Genomic DNA, 23,104 nt, shown 5'->3' with positions numbered 1-23,104 from the left:
ATGGCATTCATCCCACATTAGGGCAAGGAAAAACTCAACCCAACGGGACAATGAGAAACCTTGAAGACGACCCCAGAAAAGGGGAATCCCCCCCACCCCCCAACGGCGACTGGTGCCACCACTACAGCTATTAATAATAATAATAACTAGATGATACTACATATGTACAAAATAAACCACATGTTAATGCACCAGTCGAGTGATGATGATGATGATGATGAAATGATCAAATCACATAACATCCTGTAATTTAATTTTTTAAATTATTTTTTCATCTTGATAGATTGAAAAATTAACACCAATGAGTTGACTGATGAACATTATCACATAATGTATTCAGAAAATATAAATAACAACAAATAAAGATACATTTCTATCAACCGCAACATGTACGTGTAAAAACAAAAACAACATTACGATTTGTACAATTTCAGAATGTGCTTGTTCTATTTTTATACGAAGAAAATAATCTGAAGTTGTCTTTATTTTTAAGTTATCGTGCCGTGATTTTACCACTTGGGAGTGGATTTTTCTCTAATTGGCCTCTGACCTAAAATGAGTGTTACACCCTTGATTTAAAGCATGGGTGTCAAACTCTGGCCCGTGGGCCAAATTTGGCCCGCCATATAATTTCATTTGGCCCTTCAGGCAATATCAAATTAACATTACAGCTGGCCCGCCGGTATTATACAGTGGCTGTGCCGCTGTAACACCGCATTCACCGCTAATATTCATACTTGCCAACCCTCCCGATTTTCCCGGGAGACTTCCGAAGTTCAGTACCCCTCCCGAAAATCTACCTGGGCAACCATTCTCCTGAATATCTCCCGATTTCCACCCGGACAACAATATTGGGGGCCGTGCCTTAAAGGCACTGCCTTTAAGATTCTCTAAAACCTGTCGTCACGTCCGCTTATCCTCCATACAAACAGCTTCATAATGTAAGCGGCTTATACACACTCATAAGTGAATGCAATGCATAAATACTTGGTCAACAGCCATACAGGTGACGCTTGAGGGTGGCCATATAAACAACTTTAACACTGTTACAAATATGTGCCACACTGTGAACCCACACCAAACAAGAATGACAAACACATTTCGGGAGAACATCCGTACCGTAACACAACAGAACAAATACCCAGAACCCCTTGCAGCACTAACTCTTCCGGGACACTACAATACTCGCTACCACCTAAAAGGTTAATTTGTTCAATCTTGGCCCGCGGCTTTGTTCAGTTTTAAATTTTGGCCCACACTGTATTTGAGTTTGACACCCCTGATTTAAAGTGTTCTAAAGTATTTCACTATTTTGATTTGACACTTTTGTTACTGTGCCTTTTCCACAGTTTACTTTCTTCAGACTTTTAAATGTCTCTTTTTTTATGTTTTAGAATGCTGGATTTACAAAATCTATTGGTAAGAAGCAACATGTTTGTGTGCCTTTTTTTCCCTTGGAAACACATTAAAATAAACATATATATTAATCAAACATTTTACACATTGTGTTGAGGGAATAAAGAAGATATATCACTTGTTTCCAGGCAATGTGTTTGTGTGAATTATGCAGGGGAGCAGCTGGTAAATGGTGTTTCTCTGTCTCCAAGGATACACACATTCTCTGCGTTTTTAGGGTCAAGACGAGACGTTTATGGCTGGCAAAACTCAGGATGATGTACTGTACATTTTCATCCACATTGTGTAGACTTAGTGGTGTGATGCACTTTACTCTAGTCAGACTCCTGGCGGACATGTGGGAGGAGCTGATATTGCTGCAGGGTACCGCATAAAACCACCAGGCTTTTACAATCTATTGTGTTCTGCGTATGTAAATTAGATAAGCTACTGTATCTAATCAGAATATTTTATGATCTCGATAGCGAGGGATGCCGAGCAGCTCTCACACAATTTCAAACCTCGTCATCTACTCAAAAATCCTTGAGAAAAATTCATACTTCAATTCAAGGTTTAGGAGATATTGTACGGCTTGCTCTGAGTACTTATTGATGGACGATATGAATTCAAAGTGTGTGCACTGATGGTTGAAGCAGCTGTCACATCTTCCAAGTTGAATATTGGAAAGGAATAGAAGTGTACACTACGTTACCTTCAAAACGCAGCTCGTGTTAGTTCCTATTTCAAACACGTTTTTCTTATCTCAATAGAAATAAAAGCATTTCTCGTCGCAGCAAGTATGAATACTGGTTTTTGTGTGACACCTGTAATAGGTAAGCAATAATGATAACATACATTATTTTTTTCCCATTTGTTGGGAAGCATGGTCTGCTTCAAAATGTCACAGAATTTCCCTCATTACTTTGGAATCCCAAGTGACGGAAGCTCTCATGCAACCCAATACCATGATGCTATCACCTCCATACTCGATCTTGCTAACAACTTCTGTTGCCAGCTTTTTAGACAAGAATCATTCCATGCTGACTCATTTTCGACATTGTATTGCTATACAAGATGTCACCAGAGAAACAAGCCCAAAAGAAGCAAGCCACCATATGTGCGTAAAACATCCATCCATCCATCATCTTCCGCTTATCCGAGGTCGGGTCGCGGGGGCAACAGCCTAAGCAGGGAAACCCAGACTTCCCTCTCCCCAGCCACTTCGTCTAGCTCTTCCCGGGGGGTTCCCGAGGCGTTCCCAGGCCAGCCGGCAGACATAGTCTTCCCAACGTGTCCTGGGTCTTCCCCGTGGCCTCCTACCGGTTGGACGTGCCCTAAACACCTCCCTAGGGAAGCGTTCGGGTGGCATCCTGACCAGATGCCCGAACCACCTCATCTGGCTCCTCTCGATGTGAAGGAGCAGCGGCTTTACTTTGAGTTCCTCCCGGATGGCAGAGCTTCTCACCCTATCTCTAAGGGAGAGCCCCGCCACACGGCGGAGGAAACTCATTTCGGCCGCTTGTACCCGTGATCTTATCCTTTCGGTCATGACCCAAAGCTCATGACCATAGGTGAGGATGGGAACGTAGATCGACCGGTAAATTGAGAGCTTTGCCTTCCGGCTCAGCTCCTTCTTTACCACAATGGATCGGTACAACGTCCGCATTACTGAAGACGCCGCACCGATCCGCCTGTCGATCTCACGATCCACTCTTCCCTCACTCTTGAACAACACTCCTAGGTACTTGAACTCCTCCACTTGGGGCAGGGTCTCCTCCCCAACCCGGAGATGGCATTCCACCCTTTTCCGGGCGAGAACCATGGACTCGGATTTGGAGGTGCTGATTCTCATTCCGGTCGCTTCACACTCGGCTGCGAACCGATCCAGCGAGAGCTGAAGATCCCGGTCAGATGAAGCCATCAGGACCACATCATCTGCAAAAAGCAGAGACCTAATCCTGCGGTTACCAAACCGGAACCCCTCAACGCCTTGACTGCGCCTAGAAATTCTGTCCATAAAAGTTATGAACAGAATCGGTGACAAAGGACAGCCTTGGCGGAGTCCAACCCTCACTGGAAATGTGTTCGGCTTATTGCCGGCAATGCGGACCAAGCTCTGGCACTGATCGTACAGGGAACGGACCGCCACAATAAGACAGTCCGATACCCCATACTCTCTGAGCACTCCCCACAGGACTTCCCGAGGGACACGGTCGAATGCCTTCTCCAAGTCCACAAAGCACATGTAGACTGGTTGGGCAAACTCCCATGCACCCTCAAGAACCCTGCGGAGAGTATAGAGCTGGTCCACAGTTCCACGACCAGGACGAAAACCACACTGTTCCTCCTGAATCCGATGTTCGACTATCCGGCGTAGCCTCCTCTCCAGTACACCTGAATAAACCTTACCGGGAAGGCTGAGGAGTGTGATCCCACGATAGTTGGAACACACCCTCCGCTCCCCCTTGTTAAAGAGAGGAACCACCATCCCGGTCTGCCAATCCAGAGGTACCGCCCCCGATGTCCACGCGATGCTGCAAAGTCTTGTCAACCAAGACAGCCCCACAGCATCCAGAGCCTTAAGGAACTCCGGGCGGATCTCGTCCACCCCTGGGGCCTTGCCACCGAGGAGCTTTTTAACTACCTCAGCCCCAGAAATAGGAGAGTCCACCACAGATTCCCCAGGCACTGCTTCCTCATAGGAAGACGTGTTGGTGGGATTAAGGAGGTCTTCGAAGTATTCCTTCCACCTATCCACAACATCCGCAGTTGAGGTCAGCAGAACACCATCTGCACCATACACGGTGTTGATAGTGCACTGCTTCCCCTTCCTGAGGCGGCGGACGGTGGTCCAGAATCGCTTCGAAGCCGTCCAGAAGTCATTTTCCATGGCTTCCCCGAACTCCTCCCATGTCCGAGTTTTTGCCTCCGCGACCGCTGAAGCTGCACACCGCTTGGCCTGTCGGTACCTGTCCACTGCCTCCGGAGTCCTATGAGCCAAAAGGACCCGATAGGACTCCTTCTTCAGCTTGACGGCATCCCTCACCACTGGTGTCCACCGAGGGGTTTTAGGATTGCCGCCCCGACAGGCACCAACTACCTTGCGGCCACAGCTCCGATCTGCCGCCTCGACAATAGAGGTGCGGAACATGGTCCACTCGGACTCAATGTCCAGCACCTCCCTCATGACATGTTCAAAGTTCTTCCGGAGGTAGGAATTGAAACTTTGTCTGACAGGAGACTCTGCCAGACGTTCCCAGCAGACCCTCACAATGCGTTTGGGCCTCCCAGGTCTGTCCGGCATCCTCCCCCACCATCGCAGCCAACTCACCACCAGGTGGTGATCAGTAGAAAGCTCCGCCCCTCTCTTCACCCGAGTGTCCAAAACATAAGGCCGCAAATCCGATGACACAACTACAAAGTCGATCATGGAACCGCGGCCTAGGGTGTCCTGGTGCCAAGTACACATATGGACACCCTTATGTTTGAACATGGTGTTTGTTATGGACAAACTGTGACGAGCACAAAGTCCAATAACAAAACACCGCTCGGGTTCAGATTCGGGCGGCCATTCTTCCCAATCACGCCTCTCCAGGTTTCACTGTCGTTGCCAACGTGAGCGTTGAAGTCTCCCAGTAGGACAAGGAAATCACGCGGGGGAGCACTTTCCAGTACTCCCTCGAGTGTTCCCAAAAAGGGCGGGTACTCTGAACTGCTGTTTGGTGCATAAGCACAAACGACAGTCAGGACCCGTCCCCCCACCCGAAGGCGGAGGGAGGCTACCCTTTCGTCCACCGGGTTGAACTCCAACGTACAGGCTTTGAGCCGGGGGGAAACAAGAATTGCCACCCCAGCCCATCGCCTCTCACTGCCGGCAACGCCAAAGTTGAAGAGGGTCAAATCCCTCTCGAGAGAAGTGGTTCCAGAGCCCTTGCTGTGCGTCGAAGTGAGTCCGACTATATCCAGCCGGAATTTCTCGACTTCGCGCACTAGCTCAGGCTCTTACCCCCCCAGTGACGTGACGTTCCACGTCCCAAGAGCTAGCTTCTGTAGCCGAGGATCGGACCGCCAAGTGCCCTGCCTTCGGCTGCCGCCCAGCTCACATTGCGTCCGGGCGAGGGAAATCTGGGTCCATACTTTTTCTTCTTCATAGAGGTCTTCGAGCTGCTCTTTGTCTGATCCCTCACCTAGAACCTGTTTGCCTTGGGGGACCCTACCAGGGGGTTCATGCCCCCGGACAACATAGCTCCTAGGATCATTGGGACACGCAAACTCCTCTACCACGATAAGGTTGCAGCTCAGAGAGGTGCGTAAAACAGAACATTTTCACCAGACCTATGTAATCGTCAAGATATACCTTGATGGTGCAGAAAAAAGACCATATATTTTTTTAACCGATTTCCGAACTCTAAATGGGTGAATTTCGGCGAATTAAACGTCTTTCTGTTTATCGCTCTTTTTGCGATGACGTCAGAACGTGACATCTCCGAGGTAATACAGCCGCCATTTTCATTTTCAACACATTGCAAACATTGGGTCTCCGCTCTGTTATTTTCCGTTTTTTCGACTATTTTTTGGAACTTTGGAGACATCATGCCTCGTCGGTGTGTTGTCGGAGGGTGTAACAACACTAACAGGGAGGGATTCAAGTTGCACCACTGGCCCGAAGAAGCGAAAGTGTCTGCCGCCAAACACCCATTGAATGTGCCAGAGTGTCTCCACATTTACGGGCGATGACAGACATGGCACAGAGATGTATGGATAACCTGCAGATGCATTTGCAACGATAAAGTCAACGAAATCATAAAGGTGAGTTTTGTTGATGTTGCCTTACATGCTAATCAGACATGTTTGGTTGCGGCGTGACTGCCAGCTAATCGATGCTAACATGCTATGCTAATCGGCGCTAATATGCTATTTTTCGGCGGTGCTAAAGCAGACATGGCACAGAGATGTATGGATAACCTGCAGATGCATTTGCAACGATAAAGTCAACGAATTCACAAAGGTGAGTTTTGTTGATGTTGACTGCCAGCTAATCGATGCTAACATGCTATGCTAATCGGCGCTAATATGCTATTTTTCGGCGGTGCTAAAGCAGACATGGCACAGAGATGTATGGATAACCTGCAGATGCATTTGCAAAGATAAAGTCAACAAATTCACAAAGGTGAGTTTTGTTGATGTTGACTGCCAGCTAATCGATGCTAACATGCTATGCTAATCGATGCTAACATGCTATTTACCGGCGATGCTGAAGCAGACATGGCACAAAGATTTATGGATAACCTGCAGATGCATTTGCAACTATATTACGTTTCCTTCCAACCACATTTAATGCGAAAAAAAAACTTACCAATCGAAAGATTTAAGTTGCTCCAGTGTCACGAGATGCGAAAGTCCTGATTGTTTGGTCCGCACATTTTACCGGCAATGCTAACGCAGCTATTCGGCCATGCTTCAATACTTTCATACTCCAACCATCCGTTTCAATACATGCTTAATCTGTTGAATTGCTTAAACCGCTGAAATCCGAGTCTGAATCCGAGCTAATGTCGCTATATCTTGCTGTGCTATTCGCCATTGTTTGTTTACATTGGCAGCACTGTATGACGTCACAGGGAAATGGATAGTCGCATCGCAAATAGCGAAAATCAAGCACTTTCAAGCTTTTTTTAGGGATACTCGGGACCGGTAAAATTTTGAAAAAAATTCAAAAAATACAACAAGTCATTGGGAACTGATTTTTATTGTTTTTAACCCTTTTGAAATTGTGATAATGTTCCCCTTTAATATGACAGTATGTAATATAAATACAGTTTATACATTAGGGGTGTCTTCCACGAAGGAATTTTATAGTCAAATCTGATTAATTTGGTGTTGCCCATATTAGTCCTATCAATGGCGTTCTTTTTTTAAGAGAGACATAAATATATTTTGATATTAGTACTGTATACTGACTGGTCACTCTGTGTCAGTATAACAGTGTTGTGTCGTTTAAACGATTCATTCGAATGAACAAATCTTTTGAGTGAATGTACTGAACCGAATCACTTCATGAACTGATTCGTTCCTTTCTCAGTTCAGTTGAGCTCCGCCGTGACCATGCCGGTATGAGTGGAACTGTCCAATTCTGTGACTCCCTGAACCCTCGACGTCGGCGAACGACGCAGCAGCTACTCATCATGGGGGCGGGGGGAGGGAGTGAGCGAACGATTCATTCACCGCGGATTAACGACGTGAATCACTCAGTGAATGACAACGCTCTGGCTCTCTGCTCTGCTTGCCCCAATGCCGCGAGTGATTCTCCTCCCGTCGCAGGGATATGTTTTATGTCATTGGCATCTGTTCTCCATTCATTCTCCAAGCTAACGGCTAATGTTGACTCAAGCCACGTGAAAACAAACACTCACACGCCCTGTCCCCATTATCTCAACACATAAATGTTTTATTGCATATTTAAGTTGATATTTCCATTTTTTTATTTTTAAATGTAAGCTACAGAAATTTTTGTTTTTATGTTGGCATTTCTGGCACTTGGTTTAATATTTGTTTTGTTTTATTTAATGTAGCCTATTTATTTTCTTTTGTTTGCACACTTAAGTTGATATTTTCTTTGTTACATTTTTAAACGCAGGCTACAGAACATTTTGTTTTTATTTTGGCATTTCTGGTTCTTAATTTATTTGTTTTATTTTGAAGGTATTTATTTTCTTTTTTTTTTTGCATATTTAAGTTTACATTTTCTTTGCTACAGAACATTTAGTTTTTATGTTGGCATGTGTTAAAGGTTTCTTAATTTAATATTTGTTTTTGCAGAGAGCGATTCACGTCTGTCGTCCTCTGGCCCTCAGAACTGAAGCTGAGTGATTCAGGCTCGCTTCACGAACTTACAAGAACTGACTGGTTGTCGCCGAGGACGTGAATCACGTTCGCGCTGCACTGACTCACTCATTCAGAATCAGGACTCGCGATTCGCGAACCTACTGACACAGAGAACTGACTGTGTCGCGGAGAAGGACGTCACATTGAGGCTCTCGTTCAGTCACTGCTGCTGCAGAAGTGATTCGGTGAACACATTTTTTGAACGAATCAATTTAAGGAACTGATTCTAGTGATTCAGTACAGTCAAAAGAACTGCTGATCCCATCACTACAGTATAATGTCCAAAAATGTAAATCTTGCTGCTAAAATGTGATTCCCTCAGATACCTATTGATATAATTTAAATATGCCACTTTTCTACTTCAAAAAAAGGCTGAACAACTCTGATAAACAAACACGGTTGGAGATTGTATTGTTTAGTGAGATCTTCTGCTCTGGAGCTGCCCCGACAGGACATCAAACTTGACTAAATAGAGCAAGTACAAGTCGTATCCAAGTTTCTGCATGTGAACCTGCATAGAATCATTACCTTTACTGCAGGCACGGAATGTCTCGACGAGCCCGGTGCCCCGTGTAGAAACATCTTACCAACACTTTTAGTAAAATATTCTTGTGTGCATATAAATCGTTTTAAGATAGAGAAGGAAGGCCAAACATACAGCCAGCTGTTTCAGACACATGGCGTGACAGCAGGATGCAGTGACCAGTAGCAACGATCACTTTCTCGTGACAGCCAATATTTTACAATAACAATATAGTTTATGAAATATGCATTACAAGAGGTATCTCTTTCTCTTTAAAAATAATTTGTCCGCACACTTAAGTCTTTTGCTAATGATGAATCGATCCATCCTCTCAACACACCAGCCGCACACGGGAGGGCACCAGCAGGAACTTAAAGCCGCCTCCCTCCCATGGAGGTTGGAGGGTAGGGGGTTTAATCCCCCTGCTCTTCAGGGGATTTTATTGAAGCCTCTGTGGTTGTTACATATATATAGGGTACATTACTTGGGGGTGTGGCCATTGTTACACAGTCGTGTCTTGCTTTTATACGAAATGTACCCTATATATACTGTATGTAAAAACCACGGACGCTTCAATAAAATCCCCTGAAGTGCAGGGCGACCTGCAAACCAGGTTTCAATGGATGAAATAGCCTCATTTTTTTTTTCTTGACCTAACAAATAAATTGCTCTACCCCGGTATTGAGCACTTTTTAACCACAATAATCTTGGCTATATATATATATATATATATATATATATATATATATGTACCCTGCCTTCCGCCCGATTGTAGCTGAGATAGGCGCCAGCGCCCCCCGCGACCCTGAAAGGGAATAAGCGGTAGAAAATGGATGGATGGATATATATATTATTATCATCAATAGTGCTATTTCTATTGGTATAATTATTGTTATTAATCATTATCAATAGTGCTATTTCTATTGGTATTTGTACTGATCTATTTGTAGTGTAATAATGTACATTGTCCATCCATCCATCCATTTTCTACCGCTTGTCCCTTTTGGGATCAGGGGGTGCTGGAGCTTATCTAAGCTGCATTCATTGCCATTTCTGTATTATTAATATTTCTTTACTAACTTCTTTGCTATCATTTTTACCATCATATTTGTACTTATCCTATTTGCTGATATTGTTCTGTTAATATTGTTGTTGTTATTGTTGTGTTTGCTGTTGTTGTTGTCTCTCTGTCTTATTACCCTCTTGTCCCTGCAATTTCCCTCTTTGAGCAATTTTATGGAAATTTCTTTGAACTGTTCGGGAACCGAAGGCAACGCTGGTCACGACCCACTTCCCTGAGGAAGCAGCTGTGGGAAGGGGTGGGGGGGTCAAATAAAGAAGGAGGAGTACGGTCTTGGGGCAGAACTTGGTGCAGAGTGTACAGAGAGTGTACAGTGGCCATGTCTCTCCTCAGATTCTGAGTCCAAATTTAATTCTGTCTCTGTTTGATTTTTTGCCTTTTGTCTTGTTTAATAGATGTCATCAGTGTTTGAACCTGACAGTATGCCAAGGGGTACGTGAGATTTAAAAAAAAAGTATTCTAAAAATAGCAACAATTCAAAAATCCTTTATAGATATATTTATTGAATAATACTTCAACAAAATATGAATGTAAGTTCATAAACTGTGAAAAGAAATGCAACAATGCAATATTCAGTGTTTACAGCTGGATTTTTTTGGGGACATATTCCATAAATAGTGATGTTAAAGATTTCTTTTTTTGTGAAGAAATGTTTAGAATGACGTTCATGAATCCAGATGGATCTCTATTGCAATCCCCAAAGAGGGCACTTTAAGTTGATGATTAATTCTACTTACTTTGAACGAGATATGGGCTTGGATCATCGGCATAGGGAAAGGGTGCGTAGAGGGTGATAGAAGGTGATGTCGCCAGGCTGACTACCTGGCAAGAGTGGCTTAAATAATACTGTGGTGATTGAAAACAGGTGCGTGAGTTCAAACGTGGAACAGGTGAAACTAATGGGTAACCATGGAAACAAGACAAGGGAGTGAAAAAGCAGATTCTAATAAGAGTCCAAAAACCAAACAGAACATAACTTAAACAAAACACGATCCCAGACATGACAAATATTGATGTTAAAGGTTTTTGGTTATTTTTATATCTTTTTTTCCAAATAGTTCAATATTTTGCACTATTATACAATTTAATAAATCAGGAACTGATGACATAGTGCTGTATTTTACTTCTTTATCTCGTTTTTTCAACCAAAAATGCTTCGCTCTGATTAGGGGTTACTTGAATTAAAAACAAATTCACAGGGGGTACATCACTGAAAAAAGGTTGAGAACCACTGCACTAATACATGCTGCTGTTGCTTTAATTCAACGTACAACACACTAAAAAGAGAGACTAGGACATGTAGACAGCGCTACAGGTGCATTCTCTGCACATGGGTGACATCTGATGGTGGACCACATGCACAAGCCCTGACATGCTTTTCATGGTTCTTATCATCATCATTGTTACCCATCAAAACATGTAAATTACAGTGTATAAGGGTGTGTGTGTCACTATTGTTACCAATACAGTGTAAGTGTGTGTGTGTGTGTGTGTGTGTCACCATTGTTACCAAACAAAACATGCCAATTACAGTGTGTGTGTGTGTGTCACTTACTTTACGGTTGCCATCAGATGACTTGTAAGTGAGCATGTAGTTGTCAATTTCAGAGGCGGGCGGTTGCCAGGAGATGAGAGCACTGCGGTGATTCACTTCGCTGGCTGTCAGGTTCAGAGGGGCGTCGATGGCTGTCCGAAATAGAAACACACGCACACACAAGTCGTTTTTGAGGGCGCTTGATATTTCCCTTTGAGCTACGTAGCTTACCGATTAAAGATATACATTAAGTTTGTGTTACTTTTTGCAACTCACTCAGAGATATCTGTGGGTTTTGTGTTCGATTTACAGGAGAGAAAAAAATAATTGCTGTACACCAAAAAAAAAATTGAATTACTTTTCTTGTTCTGGTGTTCGATTATGTTGGTTACTTTAACCGAGGATATCAGTTCTGCTGCGTAGGGTGAATACATTTATCATTGCTTTATTTAACTTTCTGGACATTGGATTTCCTGTTAAAACGTGGGTTATAATGTGTTATTTGTTGTCTTGAAGCGATTGAGGCAAGATGAAATTCAGTCTCAATTAGCTGGCTGATTAAGAGAGTGCATTAATGCTAATTGTCTTTCACAATTCACTATGCAAACAAAAAGAGAATTTAAACCACCAGATGTTACAGAGCTGAAATTGAGTTCGCTATTTGGATTCAACCAACAAAGGCGCTATTGATTACAAATTAACTACAGTGGTACCTCAACTTAAGAGTCCCCTGACTTAAGAGTGTTTTGAGATAAAAGCTATCTCTCTGCCAATTGTTATGCTTCAAGTTATGAGCAAAAATAGGAGTTACAAGCATCCCCGCCACTGGTTAACTAAGCAAGTGATGTAGATCTGCCAAACACCAGCTGAGAATGTTAAAATAATATCCAAACAGTGGACATGTATCCATGAAAATATGGAAACGCTGCTTATGGTGTGTTTGACAAAGAAGTCAAACTAAGTATCACAAAAGTGCCCTTGTGATGTAAATGATGGACATTATTATTACATTACTTATAAAAAATACTGAAGTTGTTGGATGTACATTGTATTGTTTTTGGGTTACAAAACCCAAAACCAGGAAAGTTGGCTTGTTGTGTAAAACGTAAATAAAAACAAAATACAATGATACTGGAAAACGTTATTTTTTGAATATATTAACTCATTTGGAATTTGATGCCAGCAACATTTTTGTTGTGGCAAAAAAGACAGACAAAGAATGAGGAATTCTAATCGAAAACCTATTTAGAACATCCCACAGGTGAACAGGCTAATTGGGAACAGGCGGGTGCCATGGTTGGGTATAAAATCAGCTACCATGAATTGCTCGGTCATTCACAAACAAGGATGGGGCGAGGGTCTCCACTTTGTGAACAAATGCGTGAGCACATTTTCCAACAGTTAAAGAACAACATTTCTCAACAAGCTATTGCAATTAATTTAGGGATTTCACAATCTATGGTTCATGATATCATCAAAAAGTTCAGATAATCTGGAGAAATCACTGCAAGTAACCGATGATAATACGGACCTTCGATCCCTCAGGTGGTACTGCATCAAAAAGTGACAACAGTGTGTAAAGGATATCTCCACATGGGCTAAGGAACTCTTCAGAAAGCCACTGTCAGTAACTATGGTTGGTCGCTACATCTGTACGTGCAAGTTAAAACTCTACTATGCAAAGCGAAAGCCACTTAATACAAAATCACGCTGTTGTAATACGTGTCTTGGCATTCTCTCGCTGAAATAAGCAGGGGCATCCACAATAACGTTGCTTGGATGGCAACATATGTTGCTCCAAAACCTGTATGTACCTTTCAGCATTAATGGTGCCTTCACAGATGTGTAAGTTACACATGCCTTGGGCAATAATACACCCCCATACCATCACAGATGCTAGCTATTGAACTTTGCGCCAAGAACAATCCGGATGGTTCTTTTTCTCTTCGGTCCAGAGGACACAACATCCACAGTTTCCCAAAAAACATTGAAATGTGGACTCGTAAGACCAAAAAAAAACTTTTGCTTTTTGCCCCAGTCCATCTTAGATAAGCTCGGAACCAGAGAAGCTGGCAGCGTTTCTGGGTGTTGTTGATAAATGACTTTCGCTTTGCATAGTAGAGTTTTAACTTACACTTACAGATGTAGCGACAAACTGTAGTGACTGACAGTGGTTTTCTGAAGTGTTCCTGAGCCCTTCTGGTGATATCCCTTACACACTGATGTCGCTGTTTGATGAAGTACCGCCTGAGATATTGACGGTTCGTGATATCATTGCTTACGTGCAGTGATTTCTCCAGATTCTCTGAACCGTTTGATGACATTACAGACCGTGGATGGTGAAATCCCTAAATTCCTTGCAATAGCTCATTGAGAAATGTTGTTCTTAAACTGTTCGAAAATTCGCTCACGCATTTGTTCACAAAGTGGTGACCCTGGCCCCATCCTTGTTTGTGAATGACCGAGCATTTCATGGAAGCTGCTTTTATACCCAATCACGGCACCCACCTGCTCCTAATTAGCCTGTTTACCTTTGGGATGTTCCAAATAATTGTTTGATGAGCATTCCTCAGCTTTCTCAGTCTTTTTTGACACTTGTGCCATCTTTTTTGAAACATGTTGCAGGCATCAAATTCAAAATGAGCTAATATTTGCAAAAAATAAAGTTTTCCGGTTTGAACGTTAAGTATCTTGTCTCTGCCAACTTCACTGGTTTTGTGTTTTGTACATCGCTGGTCAATGACCACAATTATTCAACTTGTATATTGATTTTGTTTGTTGGGAAAAGGGAATGCATTTGATGAGACTTTCTGTTTGACAGAATAAATGAAACCAAACTAAGGTGTGGCGTCTGTCCATCTGATCGCTGCCTTGTTAATAAGAAGGTGTATGAGTCATTGACTATCAGGCCAGAGGCAGCAGACGATATTATCAGCAGCAGTAAAACGGCCCAAGCCGCTGCACAGCAAGCAAATGTGACCTTGCGGGCTGTAAATTAACAACCTGGACATGAGTTACAACCGATATTTGATTGACTCCCTGGTGGCAAAAAGGTTGCGTGGCGAGAGAGCCTGGAAGAAGACGACTGTTCTGGGCTAAACGTGTTATAAGAGCTTTTTTTTTATTAGGTCATTTGGCTACTGTGCTTTTTCTGGGCTGGAAATCAGCAATGACCCATCTTCAGCTTAACCTAAGCTGCTCCTGTTAAATATACCAGAAGCAGCGGGAGAGTGCTATTGAGGGGCCAGCTTCAAATGATTGGAGCTTTTTATTTTTAGTCTGCAAGACAGTGGAAGTGTGAAAATAGATCCCAAATGTCCAAGCCACATCAACATTTTTTGTAGTTTTTATTGTTTATACTTTGATTCTACTCTTATTTAAAGTGGAGCTAGAGTAAAGAATTTCCTTTGATATTAACCCAGAGCACATTTGGTATTATTATTTTTTTCTTTCTTCAAGCCATTTGAGCTGTGAATTGAACAATGAATTATTCAAGTCGTATGGTATCATTCTAAAATTGTCTTAAATCAACCTAAAAGGTCAATGCTACACAAAAAAAGTTCCGAACAACAAAAAATGGGTAAATACAATTGGAGATTTCCAAACATTTATCATAACATCAACTAATAAAATCATTTATTAACATTTCAAATTATTTCTATTAGAGTTGTACGGTATACCGGTACTATACCGCCTCTGAAAAGTACCGGTCCCACCTTCCCACACCCACCCCAAACCCCGTGCCCCCGTCGTCGTCACATCATGTCATTGCTGATTTTACGAGCTGAGGAGCATGTTCGGCAACGCACAGTCACGGAGTACTTACAAGCAGACACAGTGTGGAGACAGAACGGGGAGAACGGACACATTTTAGCTTAAAAACTAAAGATAAAGGTGAAGTTATAACACTGAAACGCCCTCAGGAAGAGGTGCTTTAAGACATGGCTAGCAAGCTAGCGGCTAAAGTCCAGCCCCAGTGGGCAGTGCTTTAGCTACTTCTAAATCCCTAATCCTCGTCTCCATGGCGACAAATAAAGTAAGTTTCTTACGAGTATCATCCCTGCAGGAGGAGGAATAGCTAAGCATGCTTCACTACACACCGTAGCTCACCGGCGTCACAGCGTAAACAAACACCATGGGTGGATCAACATCTAACATCCATTGTAATGATACCAAGTACAGGAGTGTATTTAGTCGATACTACTATGATTACTGATTTTTGGCATCACAACATCTACTTTCTTTTTTTTCTTTTATATATATATATATATATATATATATATATATATATATATATATATATATATATATATATATATATATATATATATATATATATATATATATATATATAATGTTTTTAAACTCAGGAAATATGTCCCTGGACACATAAAGACTTTGAATATGACCACTGTATGAGCCCTACTTGGTATCGGATTGATACCCAAATTTTTGGAATCGTCCAAAACACAAACTATTCTCCCCTTTCACCTCAGGCAGGAGACTACAGTCCATCCGGACCCACACCTCCAACCACCTGAACAGTTGTTTCCCCTCGGCCAATCGGACACATGAACAATAACAAGATCTGATAGCTCAGTTACAGCTCATGGTATTCTATTCTGTGTTAAATGTGTTTGATGTTGCACAATTGCGCCAAGTAAAATTCGTAGTTTGTGAACCCGTTCTCAAACAATGGCAATAAAACTCTTCTGATTCTGATTCTGAACTAATGTAAAGCATCCACACAACAGACGAATACGTGATTATTACATTATTAACAGAAGTGTAGATAGAACATGTTGAAAGAGAACGTAAGCAGATATTAACAGTAAATGAACAAGTAGATTAATAATTAATTTTCTACTACTTGTCCTTAATAATTTTGACAAAAGAACAGAATGATAAATGACACAATATGTTACTGCATATGTCAGCAGACTAATTAGGAGCCTTTGTTTGTTTACTTACTAATAAAAGACAAGTTGTCTGGTATGTTCACTATTTGATCTAAGGACTAACTTGCAATAAGAAACATATGTTTGATATACCTTAAAGGCTTACTGAAGTGAGATTTTCTTTTTTAAACGGGATAGCAGGTCCATTCTATGTGTCATATTTGATCATTTCACGATATTGCCATATTTTTGCTGAAAGGATTTAGTAGAGAACATCCACCATAAAGTTCACAACTTTCAGTGCTAAGAGAAAAGCCCTGCCTTTACCGGAAGTCACAGACGATGACGTCACACGTGTGGGGGCTCCTCACATATTCACATTGTTTTTAATGGGAGGCTCCAACAAAAAGTGCTATTCATTCGGACCGAGAAAACGACAATTTCCCTATTAATATGAGCGAGGATGAAATATTTGTGTTTGAGGATATTAATAGCGACGGACTACAAAAAAAATAAAAATAAAAAACGCGATTCCATTGGGACGGATTCCGATGTTTTTAGACACATTTACTAGGTTAATTCTGGGAAACCCTTATCCTTCTAATGTGTTGCTAGTGTTTTAGTGAGATTAATAGTACCTGATAGTCTGAGGTGTGTGTCCACGGGTGTCTTGACGTGCAGTGTCTCAGGGGAGTCGACAGCAGCTATGGACGGCACAAGCTCAGCTTTTCGCCGGTAAGAACTGACTTTTTAACCACAATTTTCTCACGGAAACCTGCTGGTTGACATGTGGTCGGGATCCATGTTCTCTTGACCGCGCTCTGATCCATAGGAAAGTTTCACCTCCAGGAATCTTAAACAAGGAATCACCATGTGTTTGTGTGGCTAAAGGCTAAAGCTTCCCAACTCCATCTTGTTACTGTGATTTCTCCAATATTAATTGAACAAATTGCAAAAGATTCAGCAACACAGATGTCCAAAAAACTGTATAATTATGCGGTTAAAGCAGACGACATTTAACTGTGTGTGTGTGCAGCGCTCATACTTCCTAAAAACCTGTGATGTCTTGCGTACACGTCATCATTACACGAGGTTTCAAAGACGAAACTCCCGGGAAATTTAAAATTGTAATTTAGTAAACTAAAAAGGCTGTATTGGCATGTGTTGCAATGTTAATATTTCATCATTGATATATAAACTATCAGACTGCGTGGTGGGTAGTAGTGGGTTTCAGTAGGCCTTTAAGATTTTTTGTTACAATAAAGCCAATAATGCAATTTTTTGTGGTCCCCTTTTAAAAAAAAAAAAAAAAGTAATAAAAAGTAGATAGGACATTTTATCTCCAAATTCCTGGGACATATTTCTATTTTTCAATGCAAGAATCCTCCTGACTTTGAATAATAATTGCTTGCATTATCTTTGCTCTCATTGAGACATGTTTTTCTTTTTTGCATGTCTCCTCATTTTTCTCAAATAACCCTGACATAATATAACAAATATGCAATTTACTGTGTTAAATTGAAAAAAACAAAAAAACACAAAAACATTCACAGCCTTGAGAGATAAGCCCACTTAGGTTTCACTGCACATTACATCACCAACATGCCGGAGTATTCTTGCTTTAAACAAAACGCCATTCCAGTTGGCCAGACCTACATTTCCCCACCTTACATAACCTGTGTTTTCGACGAGGATTTAAGACTCTGGCAATAGGTAATGGAGGTGGTGTCGCACTGAAACCTAATTTTTAGCGCCTGATGGAAAGATGACCTTGCATTTATTACTTAATTTCCATTTTCAACTAAATAGCGGTTTTGCATTTTGTTCCTTTATACCAGGGGTGTCAAACTTTCTTTAGCTCAGGGGCCGCATGGTGGAAAATCTTTCCACACCTGGGTCGGACGGGTAAAATCATGGCATAATAACTAAAAAATACAACAACGACAACTTCAAATTGTTTTTTGTTTTGTTTTACTTTGGTCCAAAATAGAACAAGGACATTCTGAAAATGTACGTATCACAAGTAATCCTCGACAAAACACTTCAAGTTAGTAAAAAAAATATGAGGAAAAAAAATTGGTGCATTTTCAAAAACACCATTAAAGGGGAACATTATCACAATTTCAAAAGGGTTAAAACCAATAAAAATCAGTTCCCAGTGGCTTATTTTATTTTTCAAAGTTTTTTTCAAAATTTCACCCATCATGGAAATCCCGAAAAAAGGCTTTAAAGTGCCTGATTTTCGCTATCTGTAAATCCTGATAAGTCAATAACATCAACAAAACTCACCTTCGTGATTTCGTTGGAAATGCATCTGCTTTGAGTGTCGCAGGATATCCACACATCTCTGTGCCATCTCTGTCGTAGCATCGTTATCGTCGGTAAAATGTGCAGAACAAACGAGGGACATTCGCATCTTTTGACACTGGTGCAACTTGAATCCATCGATTGGTATGTGTTTGTTTGGCATTAAATGTGGGTAGAGGGAAAGGCTGCATGCAAATATAGCTACAAATGAGGCATGAGAGGATGCAATATGTACATACAGCTAGCCTAAATAGCATGTTAGCATCGATTAGCATGCCGTGCTAATCGAAGCACACTCCACGTAAGTCAACTTGAATCCATCCCTGATCGTGTTGTTACACCCTCCGACAACACAACGACAAGGCATAATGTCTCCAAGGTACGGAAAACAGTAGAGAAACAAAAAATAACAGAGCTGATGTAACGCCGGTTTGGCATCGTGGTGCCGGGTTTGATTCCCTCGAGGATGCGTCAAAACGATGGACACAACAAAGGTAAGATGTAACAGATTTATTCTACAAAAAGGTGCTATGAACAGAAACACTGGTGCTAATAAAAGGCAAGCAAAAGACACTAGCGTGAAAGCTAGGAAGTACACATAAACTAACCTTGGCACAAAGTCACAGAATGTAAAACAAAACACAATTAGCATGAGAGCTAAAATGGCAAGTGGCTTAGCGTATGAGCTAGAGAGAAAAACATACCAGTCGTCCAATTGCATGAGAGCAAACTAGAGTCCCAGAAAGAATAAACAGAAGAGGCTGGCTTATAAAGGGTGGTGATTACAAGAGCAGGTGTGCGAGAACCGAGACTAGCAGGTGGAAATAATAAGTGACCATGGAAACGAGCAAAACAGGAAGTAAACGGGTCAGAACGGAGAATGAAAGCACTTCATGTAAAAATAAACAACAACATGTGAAGATCCGAGTAACGGATTGTAACAGCTGATTTGACTTGCTGCGTGTAATAAGATTGTGAAAATGGCGGATTGCTTCCCGTTGTAACGTCACAGGTGTAAGGTCATCGCTCCGACAGCGAACAATGGAAAGGCGTTTAAATCGCCAAATTCACCCATTTAGAGTTCGGAAATCGGTTAAAAAAACATATGGTATTTTTTCCGCAACATGAAGGTATATATTGTCGCTTACATAGGTCTGGTAATAATGTTCCCCTTTAAGAACACAATGAAGTTAGACTTAATCTCAATGTTTCTACAAACCAATTAAGCTTTAAATCACAGCCCATCTGTGATTGAACAAAAACAAAATCAGGCATAAATAAAAACACTTTTATGTATCAACTATATCCATGTGCATTGTCTCATGCAGCATTTTAAGTGTGGTTACCGATTGTTTATTTTATTCCTGTTTGTTTTACATGGGGGTCGAGGAGGAGGAGTCACAGCCCTGCTTCACTGTGTACCTCTTGCTTGGTATACCTGTTCACCCTGATATTATCTATTTTCTCGCCTTGCAGAATTGCTGTTGGGCGCGGCCACCGCGGCTGCCCACTGCTCCCCTCACCTTCCAGGGGTGATCAAGGGTGATGGGCCAGATGCAGGGAATCATTTCGCCACACCTAGTGTGTGTGTGACAATCATTGGTACTTTAACTGTTGTGACATCCAATAGACACTTTTAGAACAGCAGTTTCTTTCATTCAAAAATGCAGCTCAATTTTACACTTAGCAAACTCATCTTGCGGGCCGGATTGGACCTGTTTGCAGGCTTGATCCGGCCTGCGGGCCGCGTGTTAGACATCCCTGCTTTATACCCTACATTAGTGGGCAAACTGTGATTATGGCACCTCTCGTTCCCCCTATTCCCACATCCATTGCACTTATCTTCACTATTTACTCCCCCTCCACATTGTCATTCTCTGTCCACCTCCTTATCTGACAAGCTCCCGTTCTCGCTGCTAAAGCATCAACTGTGAAAACCTTTTCTTGGTTGTCTCGATCTAGCATGGCGCCGTGATGTCAGAAGAGAGTAAAGAGAAGACTTTCAATTAGTGTAGGTTGACCATGATATTTTAGAAAGTGAGATGACTGAAGCATGTGAGCAGATGTTATTTGGCTCCATCCAATTGTCCAATGCTACAAACAGGTTTTGGGCAAACTAACACGGAGTATAAATGGTGCCTTCACAGATGTGTAAGTTACCCATGCCTTGGTCACTAATATACCCCCGTATCATCACACATGCTGGCTTTTGAAATTTGCGCCTATTACAACCCAGATGGGTCTTTTCCTCTTTGCTCCGGAGGACACAACCTCCACAGTTTCCAAAAACTATTTGAAATGTGGACTCGTCAGACCGCAGAACACTTTTTCACTTTGCATCAGTCCATCTTAGACGAGCTTGGGCCCAGCTTTGCGCCCTTTACTGGCCAATACTACTGCAGTATTAATACCTTTAGTGGATTCATGTTTATGCTTAAAAAAGCTTAATTTAGGAACAAAAAATATAAAAATGCTCTATAACAGTGTTTCTCAAATGGGGGTACGCGTACCCCTGGGGCTACTTGAAGGTATCCCAGGGGGTATGTGAGATTTTTTAAAAATATTGTAAAAATGGCAAAAATTCCAAAATCCTTTATAAATGTATTTATTCAATAATACTTCAACAACGTATGAATGTAAGTTCATAAACTGAACATCAAATCAAGTACTTGGCTATGCAATTAATTACCATAAACCCAGAGTTTCCCCCCATGCCATGATGGTTTGATCCAGGGGCGTCACTTGACCTAATACTGTACTGGGGCACACCTGGGGCACAAATAATTCATGTGAGCGTGCAAAGCGCGCAAGCAAAAACATTTTTAGCACCTATTTATCATAAAAAAAACATAAATAGTGCTTTAAACTATGAAATCATATCAGATTATGTTGTATGGATCTTTGATTAACCACCTGAAATTAACTAATGCATTTGATCTACCTGTGCACTTTTTTACTCCAGACTTCTAAACTGCTACTGGTAAAAGCAAAAAGGAAGAGCAATGAATCTTTTTGAAATATATATTGCAGTAATCATCTGCAAATTTAACATCTACAAAAGTAAAACAAAAAATAAAGCCCTACATCTCTGGGTTCTTTTATATTATTTAATTTCCATTTATGGCAATGTGGCTAATCCTATTTCAGATACACAAAACTATAAATCGAACCTGGAACCCTCAAGTTGCTGGCACAGCTACTCTACCAACCGAGCTATACCGGGGCGGTATAGCTCGGTGGGTATACCGGCACGGCACTTCACACTTCACTTCATCCTATTACAGTTCCACGCTGGAAATCACTGAGAGCGGCCCATTCTTTCACAAATGTTTGTAGAAACATTCTCCATGCCTAAGTGCTTCATTTTATACACCTGTGAATGGGCCAAGTGATTAGGACACCTGATTCTGATCACTTCGATGGCTGGCCAAATATTTTTGGCAATATAATGTATATACCGTATTTCCTTGAATTGCCGCAGGGCATATGGTATGCGCCTGCCTTGATTTACTGCCGGGTCAAACTCGCTTCCAAAAATAATTAGCGCATGCTTAGTATTACCGCCTGGTCAAACTCGTGACGTCACGAGTGACACTTCCCCTGTCATCACTTTCAAAATGGAGGAGGCTGATTTCAATACCGGTAATTTGAAATCGCATAAAGGGCAGAAGATTTAAGGTCCAAGCTTACATCACACTCAAATTTTTACCGCATGCCTTTGGTAAGCGCAAGAGTGACAAGAGGTTTTAAATTAATTAGCGTCCCGGCGGCAATTCAAGGAAATACGGTATGTGTAAAAAAACGATTGATATTTATTTTTATTATATCCGATTAGTAAATAAGAAATTAGTTAAAAAATAAATACATTAAATAATGTTGGCTTGGGCATACAGCATACGCCACTGTCTGTATAGGTCATCATCATCACCCAATAGATCAGTAATGATGTGCCCCAGATACTTAGTTTTATCACACACACTCAGCACCTGCTCCTCTCTGAGCTACCACCTTACCGTGGTAGAGGAGTTTGCGTGTCCCAATGATCCTAGGAGCTATGTTGTTCGGGGGCTTTTTAGCTGAGATAGGCACCAGTGCCCCCCGCGACCCCAAAGGGAATAAGCCGTAGAAAATGGATAATGGATGGATGGATGGAATAATTATCTGAAGGTAATTGAATCTTCTATTGCTAAATAAATATATGTATCTTCATCATTCATTATGGTCGGGTAATTTATTACCCGAAACAAAGTCATGGCCGAACATGGCCACACGATCAGGAAAGTTCCTACGCCGAACTCTAAGAAACACTGTGATGCGTTGCAACATAGGTTATTTTTTCACTAAAAAAACTGCAGTAAAAATGTTATGTTTGAATCTCTGTGAATACGTATTTTCTTTATTTGTTGTGTTTGTGCCATACATAGAAGTTAAACATATGTTGAGCACTTGTACTTTCCTCGGAGGAAATAACATTTGCATTT

The 23,104-nt window shown here is 41.6% G+C and overlaps 1 protein-coding gene across 2 annotated transcripts in view; it reads right to left on the bottom strand.

Moving 5' to 3' along the window:
* Positions 1-23,104, bottom strand: part of tnr (tenascin R (restrictin, janusin)) — a 221,649-nt gene that overhangs the window by 29,617 nt on the left and 168,928 nt on the right. For both annotated transcript variants that reach the window (XM_061920431.1, XM_061920430.1), the window contains one exon: positions 11,440-11,570. In XM_061920431.1, coding sequence (XP_061776415.1) covers positions 11,440-11,570 — 131 coding nt within the window. The remainder of the gene's footprint in view (positions 1-11,439; positions 11,571-23,104) is intronic.

The sequence above is a fragment of the Nerophis ophidion genome, linkage group LG14, assembly GCF_033978795.1.
Source record: "Nerophis ophidion isolate RoL-2023_Sa linkage group LG14, RoL_Noph_v1.0, whole genome shotgun sequence".
Classification (NCBI taxonomy): Eukaryota; Metazoa; Chordata; class Actinopteri; order Syngnathiformes; family Syngnathidae; genus Nerophis; species Nerophis ophidion.
Note: the sequence above shows the minus strand (reverse complement) of the source record. Positions and strands in the feature narration are given on the sequence as shown.